This window comes from Protopterus annectens, chromosome 3.part0 (genome assembly GCF_019279795.1).
Source record: "Protopterus annectens isolate FY-2018-M chromosome 3.part0, PAN1.0, whole genome shotgun sequence".
In the NCBI taxonomy this organism is placed as follows: domain Eukaryota; kingdom Metazoa; phylum Chordata; order Ceratodontiformes; family Protopteridae; genus Protopterus; species Protopterus annectens.
In genome coordinates, this window is record NC_056731.1 from 829,624,908 (window position 1) to 829,642,736 (window position 17,829).

The 17,829-nt window shown below is 43.7% G+C and overlaps 1 protein-coding gene across 1 annotated transcript in view; it reads left to right on the forward strand.

Moving 5' to 3' along the window:
* Positions 1-17,829, forward strand: part of WRNIP1 (WRN helicase interacting protein 1) — an 856,108-nt gene that overhangs the window by 659,447 nt on the left and 178,832 nt on the right. The window contains exon 5 of the mRNA XM_044065165.1: positions 599-754. Coding sequence (XP_043921100.1) covers positions 599-754 — 156 coding nt within the window. The remainder of the gene's footprint in view (positions 1-598; positions 755-17,829) is intronic.

Consider the following 17,829-nt stretch of genomic DNA (forward strand, 5'->3'; position numbering starts at 1 on the left):
TCAAAGCCATAAACAGTTAACGGATGGTGTCAGAAGGGCACTGTAATGCGGGAGGTTTTGGATAAAGTACTGACGACTGAAGTCAGTAAATGATACATTTCAATTTCAGAGTTCCTATCCTTCAGAAAACACATGCAAGAACAAATGCTGTTATTGTAACAATTTAGTAAGTGTATTACAGAAGCTTGACACATTACTGGAATTGACAGCAGTTACAAACCATTTTGTATTCTGCTGCTATTATTTGCTGTTTAGGACAGGCAGTTTGTATTGAGTAATGTGGAACCCCACCATAACTTTCATAACTTTAACTACTTATATCGGCAGGAGTAGTGCTTGCAAATGAGCCATTTGTCCTAGTGCTTGCAAATGAGCCATTTGTCCTCGTCGGAATGTGATTGCGATAATACGCAAGTACCCACTGAAGTTAGCAAAGCAAAAATAAATAAAACTACAAAAAAAATATATATATTCTCATAACTCATTCCTTATCATTTCTAAGCTTAGACCACAATGTATTATGATATAATGGATTTGTTGAGCATTTGCATGTCTTACTAGTTCATTTGCAAATCCTTTTTGTCTGCTACACTTACAGGAGATGAGCACTACAACTGCATTTCTGCTCTGCACAAGTCCATGCGTGGTTCAGATGAGAATGCCTCCCTTTACTGGCTTGCCCGAATGCTAGAGGGTGGTGAAGATCCTCTTTATGTTGCACGAAGGCTAGTGAGGTTTGCAAGTGAAGATGTGGGTAAGTTTCAGAATGCACAACCTGCTAGCATCTAGGTGTACATTTTCAGACAGAGGCAGTAATGTTTTGTTTTTCAGATGGTGACATGAGTTTGTGAGCTAGTGAGAGTGGTTTGTAATTAAGTGCCTCTTAAGAGCTCTTCTTTCTAATGGAAGGTATGGTTGGTGATTGTCTGGGTAACTGTTATGCTGTTTATGAATTCAAAGGTCCAAGTGAAAATAGACAGGTTTGCCCTTTCATGCTGGATACCTCAGTATTGCCTATTCTCAAGTGTCATCAGATTGTATGAGGTATATACCAGATTAGTATTTGCACTACACAGTTAAACGTAAGAGGGAGCGGCTATCAAAGGATGGCCCTGTTTGGAGGTACACCTTGTTGGCATCTTTAGCCCTTTGCTACTGGGACTGAAGGGCAGAATGCAGGCTTTCTGTTGTGCTGAAAGGGGGGAAAAAATGTGAAATAGACAAAAAGTGTACCAAGTACTGGGTGTTATAGAACACCATTCAAACCCACCCCAAAGTTTACATAGGTTTGGGCATTCCTAATGTGATTGATATATGCGGATCCAGTATGTGATTTACATCATGCATAAATTAACTTTGACTGACAGGTTGCCTTCTTGAAGTAATGGATTTGCACATGTTGAGGGATGTGGCTGCTATGAACATTCATTAGCTTCATTATGAATGTTCTTAGCGTGCGACTCCTGATCGGCTGAAATGTTTATTTATTTTATTTACACTTTATTGACTGGGTTAGTCCCATTAGGCCAATTGTCTATTTTCAGGGGAGACCTGAGGTGTTCATACTGACCAGGGAAAATTTAGTCGTGCAGCAGGGGACATCCTCTTCTCTTTTCTGTTAGTGACGTTGAATCTTTTACATCCACCAGATATCATTAACTTGGTCAGATGGGCTTCAGTTTAATGTCTCATCCAAAGGATGGCACACTCAGAAGTGCAGCTGTCCTCGTGTGTTGCACTGCAGTGTCAGTATTGGATAATTAATCCAACTACCTGGTGTGGAAATAGAACCCACAGTCTTCTGCACCAAAGGAGTCTGTGCTATCTTGACTACAGTGGATGCCTACAAATAAATCAAAGTTGTTGTAGTGTTTAGCTCAGATCCTTGAGGTAGCTTCCTTAAGGTTTGGTAACTGCTTCATAATAAGAAATAATAGTTAAAAAATCACAGAGTAGTAGTATGTTTGTCTTTCTGCTTTTCCCGGTTAGGGGTCGCCACAGCGGAACTCCGGTCCGCTAATGATTGGCAGTAGATTTTACGTGCCGAGTTGCCAGCCTTGACGCACAACCTTCAACAAAGGTACGCCCATTCACGCATGTCTCCACACAGAAGACGCTCTAGCTGAGAATCGAACAGGACAACGTCCTACTGTGAGGTGACAACGCTTTCACTTCAGGGTTATTGGTTGTGTTGTAGCCATGCCACACAAAGGTTCTTGCAGAAGTACTGTGCTGGAACACAAACACTAAGGAAAGACTTCTAAACCTATCTCTTACAGAATGCCCCTGATTTAGCCATTTGTTTTTGCTGTGTCTGTCATAAAATGTTTGATTTTCTGGTAAATTACTGAAGATTACAGTGAGATGTTAATGCCAAACATTAGAGTTTCATACTACTTATTGATCAGAAAGGGCATATTGATGCAAACCACGTTCTGTTAACTATATGGTAATATTTAAAAAATGGCATGCTATAAAAGTAATATCCAAAATTTCCTAAAGGATTCTGACTGAGAATAATTTAAAAACTGCATTAAAGGACTTTGGCATAAGGCATGCATAAATGATGCTGTCACACAGGAACACTACAGCAAATGCTTTGCTGTATTTATAGTGGAAGGATCACACTAAATGCAGAAACACAATATGTCAGAAAAAGCTTGTCTTATGAATATTCATTACCTACCCTCTGTGTAATGGTCATGTTGTGTAGATAATGAATATTCATTAAGCATACATAAAATGGCATTAATTATGCTGTCAGTATTTGAGCAGTGTTTGCCACTTGTGCATTCATGGTGGTAGTATTCTACACTATTGCCAGACTGGCGAGGCAGAAGTGGTACTCTTAAGTAAGTGCCATATAGGAAAACCACCCACCCCAATGGTCTGTCCAATCACAAATAGTGGTTGGCTGCATTCATTGTTTTGTATAAATGGTTATAAGACTACTGAGCCATTTTCACAGAGAACTACTGAGTAATTTAAACTGGAAACAGATCCAGAACTTGGTGATTACAGGCATAGGTCTCAAGAAATCCGGGAAAAATCTAACAGAGTCAGGGACAAATCACAAATAATCAGGGACAATTAGGGACACTGTTAAAATGTTAGTACTTTTAACATGAAACCTCGACAGAATAAGAGAATGTGAATTAATATACAGTTTCTGAAGTAAAAGAGGTCTATAACTCTAATTGTTGTCATTATTTATTCAGTATAATTCACCACCTTTTATCCAAAAGTCACCAGTTTTAGGAGGGATTAAGATGAACATAGCTAAAATTTGAGTCAAAATCAGGGACTTCCATGAAACCTGGGGACAGTGGAGAAGTATGATTACAGGGAAAGCATGTGCCCCCTTAAATGCCATGTGACGCTTTAACATGCACTCCAAGCATGACAGTTCAAGATCAAGGAAAATGCTAGCTGTTCAGAAGGTTTATTTTAATACCACATAAAATACACCAAACCAAAATCACCAAAAAAAAAAAAAAACACTCCAGAAGCCAAGCAATAAATGCTGCAAAGTTCTTTAATAACGCTTCTAGTAACTCGGCTGAAAAGCCTTGAAGGAATAAGATCACATCCTGCTGCAGCTTATTGAAATCCCACCAATGACATATGCAAATTTAATTACTCCATTTTCCCAGTCTAATTAAATAATATAAAAATCAGCACCCAAGTTTAAGCACACAGTTCCCTTTAAATAGAGTGAAGGTCAACCAAACAATTTAATATGAAACTTTCACTATATCCAACCTGCAAAATACAAAATATATTAAATACAAACTAAATATATATAAACTAACTTCATAACCCAGCTTAATCTGTACATAAAAAACTATCATTCATAAACATTTATATTTCATCGATGCGTCAAATTTCGCACCCAATACATAGATGAATGAAAAAATAAACAAATCCCTACATTATTCTTAAATAAATATTTTTAAATAAATATTTTACATGCCCCAATTCACCTGTAAATTCAGTCCTCGTAGATACATGGTCCCTAAATTAGTAATGAGTTTGGCTTCTAAATTTGATAACCTGCCAGTATACTCTTCCCCCATGACATTCGCTCCAAAGGGTCTAGCAAGGATACTGAAAAAGAAACCCTCCGTGTCTCCCTCATGGACGGAACAAAAATGTTGGGCCACTGGACTGTCTAATCTCGAGTTCCTAATGTCACCCAAGTGTTCCAGAATTCTCAGTTTGGCTTTCCTTTTAGTCTGTCCAATATACCACTTGGTCGGCGAACACCCACAACCTAAAATATATGACTCCACATGAATCACACTTGAATTGATTTTTGATCCAAAATTTTCTCCCATTAATAAGTGTGCAATGAAGGTTCCTGATCCTAATACGTACTTTACACTTTCCGCAGGGAAAAGCACCCAAATTCCCCTCAACATTTTTATGTGCCTTCTGGTTCAGCAAATCTTTTAAATTGCTGAATTTACCATAAGAAAATGTTACTTTACTAGGGAATAACTTTCCCACTACCTCATCTCTATGAATCACTGGCCATAATTTAACAATTTCCCTAAGAGTATCCAAAAAAGGGGAAAATTTAGTCACAAAAAATAGATCCTCTTTTTCAGCCAAACCATTCCTTTTCTTCCCAATCTGGGACCACTGTTACCACAATTCTTACCTTTTTTCCATTTTACTTTATCCATGGCCTCCTGAATATAAGCACTAGCGTAACCCCTCTTAGATAACCTATTTATCACTTTAAAAAATTCTCTCTCCAACGTTTGTTTGTCAGATGTAGTAACAAAGATACGCTTGAATTCCCCATATGGCAAGGACTTCAACAAATGCGGAGGATGGGAGCGACTCTAGCTTCCAAAAAATTATTAGCAGCTGTTTACTTATTATAGGGCCTATATTGGAACATCCCCGTCATCCACATAAAACTCAACATCAAGAAAGAGCATTGATGTCTCACTTGTTTTGTAGGTGAATTTAAGGCCAAAGGTGTTTGAGCCCAACAATTCCATGAAGTTCCTTAATTCACTCTGATCACCCCTGCACACGAAAATTAGATCATCTGTAAACCGCTTGAACAATAGAACATTGTTCTTATAAAAACAATGTAGGATAAATAAACGTTCTCAAAATGTGACATGAACAAAACAGCATACGAGGGAGCAAATGTAGCCCCCATCGCATTGCCTTCTATCTGCAAATAATATGCTTGTTCAAATGCAAAATAATTGTGTGTAAGGGCAAACTCCAATAACTGACATACAAATGTACGTTGACCCTCACCCATCATTTTCACAATAGCCTCTAGACCCTGATCAATTTTGATATTGTATATAGGGACTTAACATCCACACAGGCCCAATAATAATCAGGACACCACTGCGCTTCACCCATACAGTCCAATACTTCCGCCGTGTTGTTTACATGAGACTGAACCCTGCGGAGAAACACCTTCAGCTGTGAGTCCAAGAACATGCCAATGTTCTGCAAATACGCTCCCACCCCCGACACAGTTGGTCTTCCAGGTGGCTTTTTGAGAGACTTATGTATTTTCGGAATTGCAAAGAACCTAGCATCCCTTGGATTTTTAATAAGAAGCTTTTTAACATCTGACTGGCTAAGAAAGCCCAACCTTTCACCTCCCTCCAACAATTCTAATAGTGGATCATTGAATATGCTTACTGGATTCGAATCCAGTTTCCTATATACTTTGTCATCAGATAATTCAAAGACCATGCTGTTATAAACTTTTCCTAGCCATGATGACCCAATTGCCCCCCTTATCTCCCTGTGTAAAAACATACTGCTCATTTAAACCATAACTGCTTCAAAGCCATCCATTCTGATTTATTTAAATTAAACATTCTTTGCCTTTTAAGAGAATTCAGATATTCTGCCTCAATTTGTTTACATAAAACAGTTTCAAACATATTTACTGCTAAAGAGATTTTGGGTGGTACAAATGAGCTCATGCATGGAACCTTTGGAACATACAATTTTCCATACCCAGTAGTAAACATGAAATTACATTCATCAGTCTGAGCACAATCGTTACTGACATCCAAATCAGTCACATCTGCGACATCCACAAGTGGATTGTCGTGAATGGACACATTTAATAGTCATCCAATACAGAGTCATTACACATCAACACATTGTCACTACTTTGTTGCAGCTTGTTGGATAAAAAAAACCTTCAAGTGCAACTTTCTGCAGAACCTCATAACTTCCCCCAACAAGTCAGCTAAAGTTGGCATATGTGTAGGGACAAATTTAGTACCCCTCAGTAAAACACTAGTAGCCTCATTCGATAAAGCCAGGTCTGACAAATTAACAATATTTAAATCATTCTGCTGGTCGTAACATGAATTACAAAAAACAGTATTTACAGGACTCTCAAATTCCTTGTCCTGTCTGTTGACATAAAACGATCTTTCATCACAGTCTAGTTCCTCTTTCCCTGGTATCGTCTACCTCATCCTTTGCCACAAACCGAAACCTCAGAGCCCTCCACTCCTATTACTTGCACCGAACTGTCTATTTCTTTATTCATATCCTCAAAGGAAACACTCTTACGACTGCTAGACACCATCTCCACTGAAAATGCAAAGGAATCACGTAGTAAACGTCCTGAGCATGATCTGCTTTCCCTGCTCATAGTAGAATCACACCCCCTCCTACCCTTACGTTGCCAGGAGAAAATAATGCCACTGCTATAATCGTTGATATCCCTGGTTAACTTCATTTTCCTTTCTATGGTCTCAGTCTCCACCTTAGAGACCCGAACTTTAATGTCTTTCATCCTACTTGAAAATGAAGTATCCGTGGTCTCCGAAATTAAGATCTCCTGCAGTTGAGTGATACTACTCCGCACTTTCTCCTGGGCACAGACGTATCTTTTAATAAGAATTTTAAACAGTACACAACAGAGAGACGGATTTCCACTCATCCAGTAACTCCATCTCTTCCTCAGGGACAAGGAAGAATAATCAGGACAATTAGGGACACTTTTAAAATATTAGTACTATTAACATGAAACATCGACAGAATAAGAGAATGTGAATTAATATATAGTTTCTGAAATAAAAGATGTCTATAACTCTAATTATTGCCATTATTAAGTATAATTCACCACCTTTTATCCAAAAGTCCCCAGTTTTAGGAGGGATTAAGATGAACATAGCTAAAATTTGAGTCAAAATGAGGGACTTCCATGAATATTAGGGACAGTTGAGAGGTATGATTACAGGGAATGCATGTGCCCCCCTTAAATACCATGTGACACTTTAGTATACACTCCAAGCATGACAGTTCAAGATTAAGGAAAAATGCTAGCTGTTGAGAAGGTGTATTTTAATCTCGCCACCTTTAAGGATCCCTGCCTGATGGCTCCACTACCTGCACTTAAGTCAGTCCATTCATTGTCCAGAGGCAGAAACAGGTGTCGCAAAGCTGAGCAAGAGCTGTTCAGCTTATTTTTTTTCCTACCCTGGAAGCCCTATTTGGTCCATTCCCTGGCAGTGAGAATCAGTCGGTAGGAATGGGTCACCTAGCTGGTCCCTCAGAGTAGCATAGCTGTAGGCTGCCTGTGGACTTGCAGTGATTGGTTGGGGGAGGAAGTATGACTACTCCCACACAAACCTTTTATTTATTCCCTGACCCAGCATGGAAATCCCTGTCTAATGTAGCACAAACCAGCATGGCCACTGCAGGTAGACAATACATACAGCCACTGTTGGGCATCACCAGTGCCTCAACCCTCACAGCCTCCCTCCTGCCATAGCTGACTGAGCTAGCATCAGCCAATCAAGCTCATTTTCCTCTGCCAGATGTCCCCAGGTACTTGCTGTGCTAATCGAACATAGCAGCAATTCAGTACACAGGGTTGGTTTTGAATAGCTTAGACTTCAAGATGGCATTTGAGTGTGCCAATCTTGCTGTTGTAAGAAAAATAAAACAAATATTGGAATTAATGGTTGCAGTGTTATTTAGGTCACTAGCTGACTTAGGGATCAAGTGGTGTTAATAAGGATGGGTGGATAATGATATTAAACAGCCAAGTGTTAGTGAGTTCAACAAGGCTGTATGCTGGATCTTCTTCACCTCAATAAAGCCTGTTCTTACAGATATGTGATACAGATAGAACAATGATTTCAAGATAAGAGACAGCTGATAATGTTGAGAGGAGCAACTGCCTCCATGTGCTTTAGATGGGGAGCAGTAATGAGCTGATTACAAAAAAATGTAATGGATCTAGAATGTGAGTGCTTAATCATAGGAGATCTTAAGGAGTCTCCTGGGAAATAATTATTTAAGTGCTGCTGGTGACCTAGATTTCTGAGATTGTAATCAAAGTAATCATTTAACCACATGTAGCCAGAAGGTGTGTCAGTCAACCGACTTCATGAATAAAACATTATTGGTTACCAGCTGTAGATAATCTGATATTATTTCCTATCTGTAATACTCTTACTTGTAAGGACTAAATTTCAGTACTCTTCTCTAATATGGTATCCATGCATGAAGAGAGAGAAAGAGACAAGAAGTATGCTTGAAAGCTAGTAAGGTCAAGACAGATTAAAATCATGTGAATGAATGAGAGTAATTGCTCTACTGTATCTTAGAGTACTTGAACTGTATTTTTAGACTGCTTCCTACTGAGGGACATGTCCTATGTTCGCAACGTGTTTAGAAAGAAGTACCTGTGGAAATAAGTGGTTCTTAAGAACATTAGGGACTAGTAAAATAAAATCAGGAATCTATTTCATGAAGTAGTCTGATTGCATGGTATTGAGAAAACAGAACTGATTCAGTACCAGGGATCTACTTTATTAACTCAAACACCAGCTACTGAAGTTTCATTAACTTGCTGTGGATTGCTTAACTCACTGTATACATGCAGTCAGCAGCAAGTTTAAAAATCATGTTTTTTTGCAGAAAAGCCCCTTGCACCTCCCCCCAATTTAGAGGATCTGCTCCCACACTCTTAAACTAAATATTCTGCCTCCGAGAATGCAAAAAACTTGGAGAAAGTATATTTACAATCTATGTATTTGAGTGTGTCTCATTGAATATACCTGTAATTTGAGGATAAGAAAAATGAACAGCTGAACAAAGGGTTAAGATATTGGAGGTGTTTGTCATAGTCACTGCTGCAGTATCCTTAGCTATATGGGTTATATCCTGCTAAAGAAATAACAGCCAGACAGTCTTTCAAAGCTTTGGGCTCCTTCCCACATATGAGCCCTGGCTGCTGGTTCACAAGCTGCTAGTGGAGAAACCCACAGTCTGGGTACCAAAAGCTTCAGTACTTTCTTACCACCATTAGAGAGAGCTTCTCTTGTAGGCTTCAGAGGATCAGCCATCGCCTAACAGTATTTCATTGTTAAGCAGACAAATTCCCTTTAGGAAAACCTTCCCAAATATTTTCTGTGAAATATTTGAAACATTATTTTTTGAGGAAAATTGTGTGTTTTGAGGATCTTAAGACTCTCTGGTCTGACAGACTTTGTACCTTCTGTTTTCAACTTTTACTATTTATGCTTATTTTAAGTACTTAGTGCAAAAAAATGCTTATTTTGTGAGACTTGCTGTGCTTTATTGGGGGCAAGTGTATTTGGGGAGTGTCTTTGTGTATTTTGCTTGTGAGCACTACTTTTGACAACTTTCCTGTCACTGACTCGATGTAGCTGGCTAACCAGTTATCAGACTCTGGTGAACCATGAACAACATACTGGTCTCACGATGCTGCATTCCTCCGATCCCAAGTAAATAAAATTTACAGGAGACTTTGCCAACTCAGTGGGCTTAGCCACTGATGGTGACTCTGCTGTGGCCATTACTGGTTCCTCAGACCATTCACTTTTATTCCCAATCCTTCTGGTGTAACCACTTCAGTTACAGTGGACCATGGGGTCAGCCACTTCCTCTGTGGCTGTTGGGTGCCCTTGCCTGACATGGTAAAGACACTCTTGTCTGTTTTGGAGGAAGCAAGGAATGTATCCCTGCATAGCTGGGCTAAGTGACCTGGTCCCTGGTGTAAAGCTGTATCCAGGAGTCAGCCCCCTTCTAGGGATGTCCATGGAAAAGATGACAGAATGTAAATCATTTATCTGCTTCTGACTGTTATTCTACGGATGAGGAAGAATTCATTGGCTTGGATGAAAATTTATTATACTCATTACAGCCTTTGATGGTGATTACTCCTTTGATGGTCAGAAAAGGGACTGGGAAAGGGAATCATCTGATATTTCTGGCCAAATACCTGATTCTGACTCTGAGGAAAGTGTTTCTTCAGAGTCTCTCCTTTGGAGGAATTGTAATTTTCTGAAACTGTTTCTTAAATGAATAAGATGATTCAGTGGAAACAGACTGATTTTCCATATTATTTAGAGAAATGTTATGATTTATAGCAAGATGAATTTCCAAAACTATGTTAGTTTGGGAGATGGTAGTTCAGTAGTCTTTATCCCCCAAGCTTCTTAGATTCTGTCAGAGCAAAATCTTGTAGTAGACAAGCTGATCAGGACCAGAACTGGCCCTAATGAGTGGAAATTGAATGAGGGAGTTTTCCAGAAAATGATCCTGTTGCCAGGAAGTCCTCAAGTGGATCTGATTACCTCTTTTCACAACAGACAGCTGACCAAGTTCTGCCCCAGGATTCCTTGCAAACTGGCCTAGAAAATAGATAATTGTTCATTCTGTTGGACATCAAATGCACCTGTATGCATTTCCACCCTTTCCACTGATATCCAGAATGACTCGCCAAAAAAACATTGTAATGACTCTCTTCTGGCCCAGGCAAAAGTGGTTCTCCTTTCTTATGGAATTCGCCAAGGGCAATTGCCACAAGCTTCCCCACACAGTGGATCTATTCTCACAATAGCGGGAGAGTTTGATGGTCTCAGTTGGAAACAACTACAGCTGACTACATGGATGATTCAGTTTTGATAGATTTTTGGCACTCTTTTTGAGGACATGCAGTATGTGTTAAAGGAGGCAAAGAAACCTGCTACTAAGAAATCTTATATTGGTAAATGGGAAAGATTTGTTAGTTGGTTATGCACTAAACTAGGTTCTATTAAGGGTTTCTGTACCACTGGTTTTGCAATATTTGTGCAAGTTGTTATCCTCTGTCCTTTCATATTACTCTATCAGGGTTCATCTCCTGGCCATTTCAGCACTACTGCCCATGGGTATTCCCCTTTTATCTAAGTCTTTGGTCAAGCTGTTCTTGAAAGTGGTTTTACATATACAATCACCTGGAAATAATTCCCTCCTGGAATCCTACCTTTGGATTAGAAAAGTTAACTTCACCTCCTTTTAAACTAGCTCATCAGGCTGGTTTATGTTTCATTGCCTGGAAAACAGTTTTGCTTTTTGCTCTGGAATCTGCAATAAGAGTATCCAAGCTGCAGGCTCGTCTGGTGGATCAGCCATATTTGGTGTTCCATAAAGACAGGGTTTCTCTGAGAACTAATACCTCATTTATGCCTAAAGTGGTATCAGAGTTTGCTGTAGGCCATGCTATCAGTCTTATTTTTTTCCACAACCTAAAAAAACAGAGAGAAAGGACTGCTTGCTGTCATATCTTTCATAGTCTGGACGTGCATAGGCAGCTCAAGAATTATCTTGACAGAACTAAAGCTTTCAGTGAAGCTAAACAGCTGTTTATGTCCTATGAAGGCAAGGAAAAAGGGAATCCCATACCAGAACAGACTATTTCCAGATGATTGCCCTTGGTATTTCTTTTTGTTACTCCCACCATCATAAAACTGGATCAGGGCTCATTCTGTGAGGGTCTTTGCTTATTCCATGGCTTTTGGGAAAGGATAGACTCTAGAAGCATTCTAGGGGCAGCTGTTGGACTCTGCACATAACTTTTTACAAACATTACAAACTAGATTCCTTTTCAGGTCTTGAACAAGTTTTGCTACAACCATTCTCTAGGGGTACCCGAACTCTCATCCTCCCTCCTCCCAGTCTGTATAAGCTTTGGTATTCTACCCATGCAGGTGAGGCTACTGCAGCAGTGCTTGTTAAACATAGTACAGTTGCATGAATAAACTTACTGTAACAGTAGATGTTCAGATATATCACTGATACAGTAATCACATCCTAAACCAATCCCCCCATTTTTATGTTTGCTTTTATAACAGAGTAAGGATTTGTATAGCTGTATTTTCCTTTACCTTTCTTATTAGGACTGTAGACACCTTTTTTTTTCAGTTTGCAAGCAAGATTTGAAGCTTTTGGAGCCCAGGCTGCTGGTTTGTACATTTGGACCTTGTGCAACCAGCAGCCTGGTCACGTGTGTAAGGAGTCCAAAGCTTTGCAGCCTTGGCCAGCTGTTATATCCTTGGAAGTATATAAGTTATATAGCTAAGTCTATTGTAGCAGTGATGTATTCAAACATCTACTGTTATAGTAAGTTTACTTACAAAGTTATAATTTGTAGGGCAGTGGAGAGCAGTACCACAAGCACTTAGAGAGGAAGAAGGTTAAGAAGGATTTAAGAGGCTAGTATACTGTTATATGAGCATTAGAAAATACATCTGTGAATGAGGGACAGCAATATAGACCAGGTCATTGCCAGAATATGGTTGGGTGATTAATTTCTATTGCACAGAAACATAGGAATTGATGGCAGATTGACAGCTACTTGGCCCACTTAATTTGCCACTTTTTCTGCCTGTTGGCTTATCTGCAAAGTCTACTTAACAGCTGGATCTGGAGTAGGGACTTCATTTGTCTGCAACCTGTGGGTCTTGAATCCGATATCGGATCTGAGCGGGCAACTTGCAGCATAGCTATGGATCCGAGCTCCTAGCTCCTCCCCTCACCCATAATCCCCTGCCAACCTCTTATGACCCCAGAACTAGTTTGCCGCGCTTGAGTGTGTAGCTAGATTTTAGAGCTCCTAGCTTTTTCTTACCAGATAAGTGAATTTTTTTCAATTTTTCTCAACTTTGTAATCGTAAATTGTGTGAGTGGTTAGGTTTCCTATCTAGTTTAATTTTTGTTTGGTTTTCACCCTCCCCTCGCTGGTCGTTAGAGTGTGTGTGTGTGTGTGTGTGTGTGTGTGTGTGTGTGTGTGTGTGTGTGTGTGTGTGTTTGTGTTTGGGGCCTGGTGTGCTTGTGTAGTGTACTTTAGTTTTGGGTATGGCAGAGGCCCCAAAACCTATTTTTTCTAAATGCACCAAGTGTGGCCATAAGCTATCTCCGGCTGATGGCCACACTCTGTGTGTTCGGTGCCTTGGGGTTGAACACCTCTCTTCAGGATGTACCATTTGTGCAGCGTTCAACCCCAGGGCACTGAAAGAGCGGAGGTCGAAGTTTGTCCTGGCAGGTCTTTTGCCTCCGGATTCGGCTTCGGCCTCCGCTCCTCCCGTGGCACCTCCTCAGGTGGGAGAAATGGAGGGAGAAGCACCACAAGCGACAGGCCGAGGCCTCCACTTCGGCCCCCCCGGCTAAGCGGGCTTCTCCCTCCATGGTTTCCAGGTCTCCTCCTCCTCGGCTCCGATCTCCTTGCTTCTCCCCGGGACCCGAGGAGGAGGAGACCCGATCTCCGTTGAGGTCATCGAGGCGGCACTCCAGGCCTGCCTCGGTGGCCTCTTCGAGATCTGCATACAGCCTGTCAGATGGATACTTGGACCGGATGATGCGAAGGTTCATCCAGGCCCAGCTGCAGATGGGAGTGCTCTTGCCTCCCCCCCTTCGGGGGGGAGCTCGACCCCTTTCTTTGCTCCGATTGCTCCTTCTCCAACCTGCTTCCCGGGTTCGGAGCGTCGGAGCCGGGGGTGGGCCGGCGCCGACAGTACTGGGTACTTCGGATCCGACCCTGCCCTCAAGTTTGTCGGTTCTATCATCGGATCCGATCTCTCGGAGCTGTGGGCTGAGCTTCAGATCCGAGGGTTTCAGTGTGCCTTCGGCTCCGTCCAGGCACACTGGTCCCTCGGATCCGCCGGTCTCGGCGCCGGTTCTGATCCCTTCATTGGATCCGAGTGGGAGTCTGCTTTCGGAGCCCAGGGAGAGCAGCTCCCCCTTGGCCTTCAATGTAGTGGAGAGGGCTCTGTCGAGAGCATCCAGACCCCCGGCCCTTGCCTCGGCTCCACCTTGCACTCCCTCTCTGCTGGGTCAGGCTTCCATCACCCGGCCACAGGGACAGCCTGCTTCGATGTCCCAGGTTGTTCCATTGGAACAAGATATTGCTGGCGAGACTTCCTCGGACAGCCCCCCCGAGGAAGTGCCTCACAAGCACAAGTGTAAGAGGAGGCACGTGGACTCCCCCGAGTCCTTAACAGAGGACACAGACTTGGATGAAGGGGAAGGCTCCCCAAGGTCACCCCCGGAGGATGTCTCCTTTGGAGACATCATGGAAATGCTTAGGATCAGAGGTGGGTGGTCTGCCCCCAAGGCTTCCTCTGACGAGTCCGTGTTCCTGGAGGCATTCGAAGCAGGCCCGTCTACCTCTTGGGTGTCCCCTCCGGCCGACCCCCTAGTGGACCTTATTACCACCAGGGCGTGGAATGAGCCAGACACTGTGGAGCCAGTCCCTAAACACCCGGACAGGATACTGAGCCCCCCCCGCAGACCTGTCCCACTGGAGCAAGGGTCCCCCCGTAGATGCCATGTTGACGGCGGCAGCCACGAAGAGGGAACTAGCTCAGGAGAGCCCCTCGGTCCATCCACCGAGCAAGGAGTCCTGCTCTATGGATCGCCTTGGGAAGCGGGTTTTTAGGTCAGCGACCTTCTCGGTAAGGTCTCTGAACTATATGGCACGTCATCAGGATGCAGCGGGATCTTATCAAAGAATACGCTGCTTCCCCCCCCTGAGTCCATGTCAGCGGAGGACAAGCAGTTGTACTCCACTCGAATGGCCACTCTAAGGTCTATCTCCAATACCTCTATGCGGCTTTTGTCCCACGCTACTGAGGGAGCCGCTAGAGCTAGCGGAGCGGGCCTAGTCATGAGACGTCAGGCCTGGCTCTGGCATTGTGACTTTGCGGAGCCTTTTAAGGCGTCCTTTGCGAACGCCCCTTTTGATGGTTCTGCCTTGTTTGGCAAGACCGTTCGCGAAACACTGGTCCAGAGCGAGAAGGACGAGAAGATGTTGTCTGCCGTCGGAGTCCGCTTCTCTGCCCCCAGAGGTCCCTCTCGAAGAACCAAAAGGGACAGAAGAAGATGTGGTTCCGGAAATCGCAACATTCCCAACCTGCTCCGGACAACCAGTCCTTCCATGGCAGAGGAGGACAAGGAGGATGCCGCCCTAGGAGCAGAGGGGCCCCGAAGAACTTTGGGTCCAGAGAATCCTTCTCTGACCGGCCCACGCAGCAGCCCTGAAGGGTTGCCCGACTGCTCTGCTCTGGAGGCATTTCTCGAGGCATCTGGTGGCATGGGAGTCCATCACATCAGACCGCTGGGTGCTTTGTATCATATCCAGACCCTACAAAATTCCAATGTATCATGTCCCCAAACTCAGGAGCCTCCCCGATGTTCCACCCGATCAGAGGGAGGCTGCAGCCGCAGAAATCCAGCAGGTGTTAGAAAAAAGAGCCATCCAGCCCGTCCCCCAAGACCAGCTTGGATTAGGGTTCTACTCCAGGTTCTTTCTGGTGCCAAAAAAGATGGGGGACTTGAGACCAATTCTAGATCTTTCCCTCTTGAACCTGTCAGTAACCAAGGAAAAATTCTGAATGGTCACTCTTCAATCCATTCTCCCCCTCTTATGGGAGAACGATTGGATGTGCTCTATAGACCTCAAGGATGCGTGCTACCACATTCTAATGGACAGACGATCCAGGAGGTTTCTCCGCTTCTGGCTGGGAGCCAGTCATTATCAGTTCAGGGTCCTTCCCTTTGGCCTCACCACAGCCCCCAGGGTGTTCACCAAAGTTTTAGCAGTGATAGCGGCCCACCTGAGACTCCAGGGAATGCAGGTCTTTCCGTACCTGGATGACTGGCTTCTAACCGCCCCAACAAGGCATCTACTCTGCTCAGCCAGAGATTACTTTCTCCGCCTAGCCCCCCAGTTTGGCATCACAATCAATGCGGACAAATCTTCCCTTGTTCCGACACAAGTAATAGAGTTTATAGGGGCCAGATTAGATCCCAAGGATCTACGAGTCTTCCTGACTTCGGAACAACTGCAGAATCTGAGATTGCATGTGCAGGCCATCCTACAATTGGAAGCTCCACCGGCGGAATTGGTCCTGAGGGCGCTGGGCTCTATGGCGGCTGCAATAATGCTTCTTCCATGTGCTCGCCTAAATATGAGGGTACTGCAGTGGACCCTTCAAGTGCAATGGTCCTTCCAATCTCTTCCTCTCTGCCACCCTATCTCTATCAGCAAGGTTTGCAGGAGGGCCCTGTTATGGTGGCTCCAATCCCTGGACCTCCATATAGGCCGGCCCTTCTGCACTCCTCCCCCTCTTGCCACGGTGACCATGGACGCCTCTCGCCTTAGGTGGGGGGGGGGCATTACACGGGCAGGACAGTCCAAGGCAGGTGGAATGACACAGAGACCTCCTTGCATATCAACGTTCTGGAGATGAGAGCGGTGCTGTTGGTGTTGCAGGCACTTCAGAATCTCCTCCCCGTAGGAACAATTGCAATTCAGTCAGACAACATGTCTGTTGTTTGGTACATCAACAAACAGGGGGGAACCAGATCCTACCCCTTATGCAGAGAAGCCATGAGAGTGTGGGAATGGGCGATTTCCACCAACCGCTTTCTGATCGCAACGCACATTCCGGGCGGGCCAACATTCTGGCGGACAAACTCAGCCGCACCATTCTTTCCCCTTACGAGTAGTCTCTCAACCCACTAGTAGTGAAGCAGATATTCGCAAAATGGGGGCAACCCTGCTGCAATCTCTTTGCCTCTCCCTCAAATATGAAATGCGACAGCTTCTTCGCTCTGATTCTCCCACCAGGGGAAGCCCCAAGAGACGCTCTGGTGCATGTTTGGCCGCCCGGTCTACTCTATGCCTACCCTCCTTTACCCCTGATGCTAAAGCTCTTACAGAAAGCCTCGCGGTTTGGGAGCAGAATGATCCTCATTGCCCCATTCTGGCCTCGGCAAACTTGGTTCCCTTACCTGTGGTCTCATCTGGTGAATCCTCCTTGGATTCTGGATCCCACTCCGGATCTAATCTCCCATCCATCGGAATTACAGACCCCGAATCTGGTCAACCTAAAGCTGACAGCTTGGTTGCTCCAGTTCCACTCTTAGTCAGGACTCCGGCATCTCGGCACCAGTCAAAGCCATCCTGGTGGCAGCACATAAGCCTTCCACCAGGAAAATATACCGCAGTAAATGGAGACGCTTTTCCGTCTGGGTGGAACATCATAATCTGGATCCCTTCACTGCCCCTCTACCCATCCATACAGGATTTTCTAACCGGACTCTTTCAGCAAGGAGCTAGTTGTTTGACAGTCAAGGTACAGTTGGCAGCCATCTCCCATTACCATGTGGGACATGAGACAGGTCCTTTGATGTCAGCTAAATTGTGCAAAACATTTCTCAAGGGCACCTTTCTACTCAGGCCCCCTATCAAAGAAGTCGTACCCCCTTGGGATCTTTCTCTAGTCCTTCAAGCCTTGAACGCTTCTCCCTTGGAACCAGCCGCATCGGTCGATCTCAAATATTTGTCCTTGAAAACAGCATTCCTGGTAGCCATCACTTCAGCCAAGAGAGTTTCGGAACTCCAAGCCCTTTCCGTAAAGCCTCCTTACTTGGTCTTCCATCCGGACAGAGTGTACCTCAGGACCAATCCCTCCTTTCTTCCCAAGGTGGCATCAGAAATCAATATCAATCAGTCCATCAACT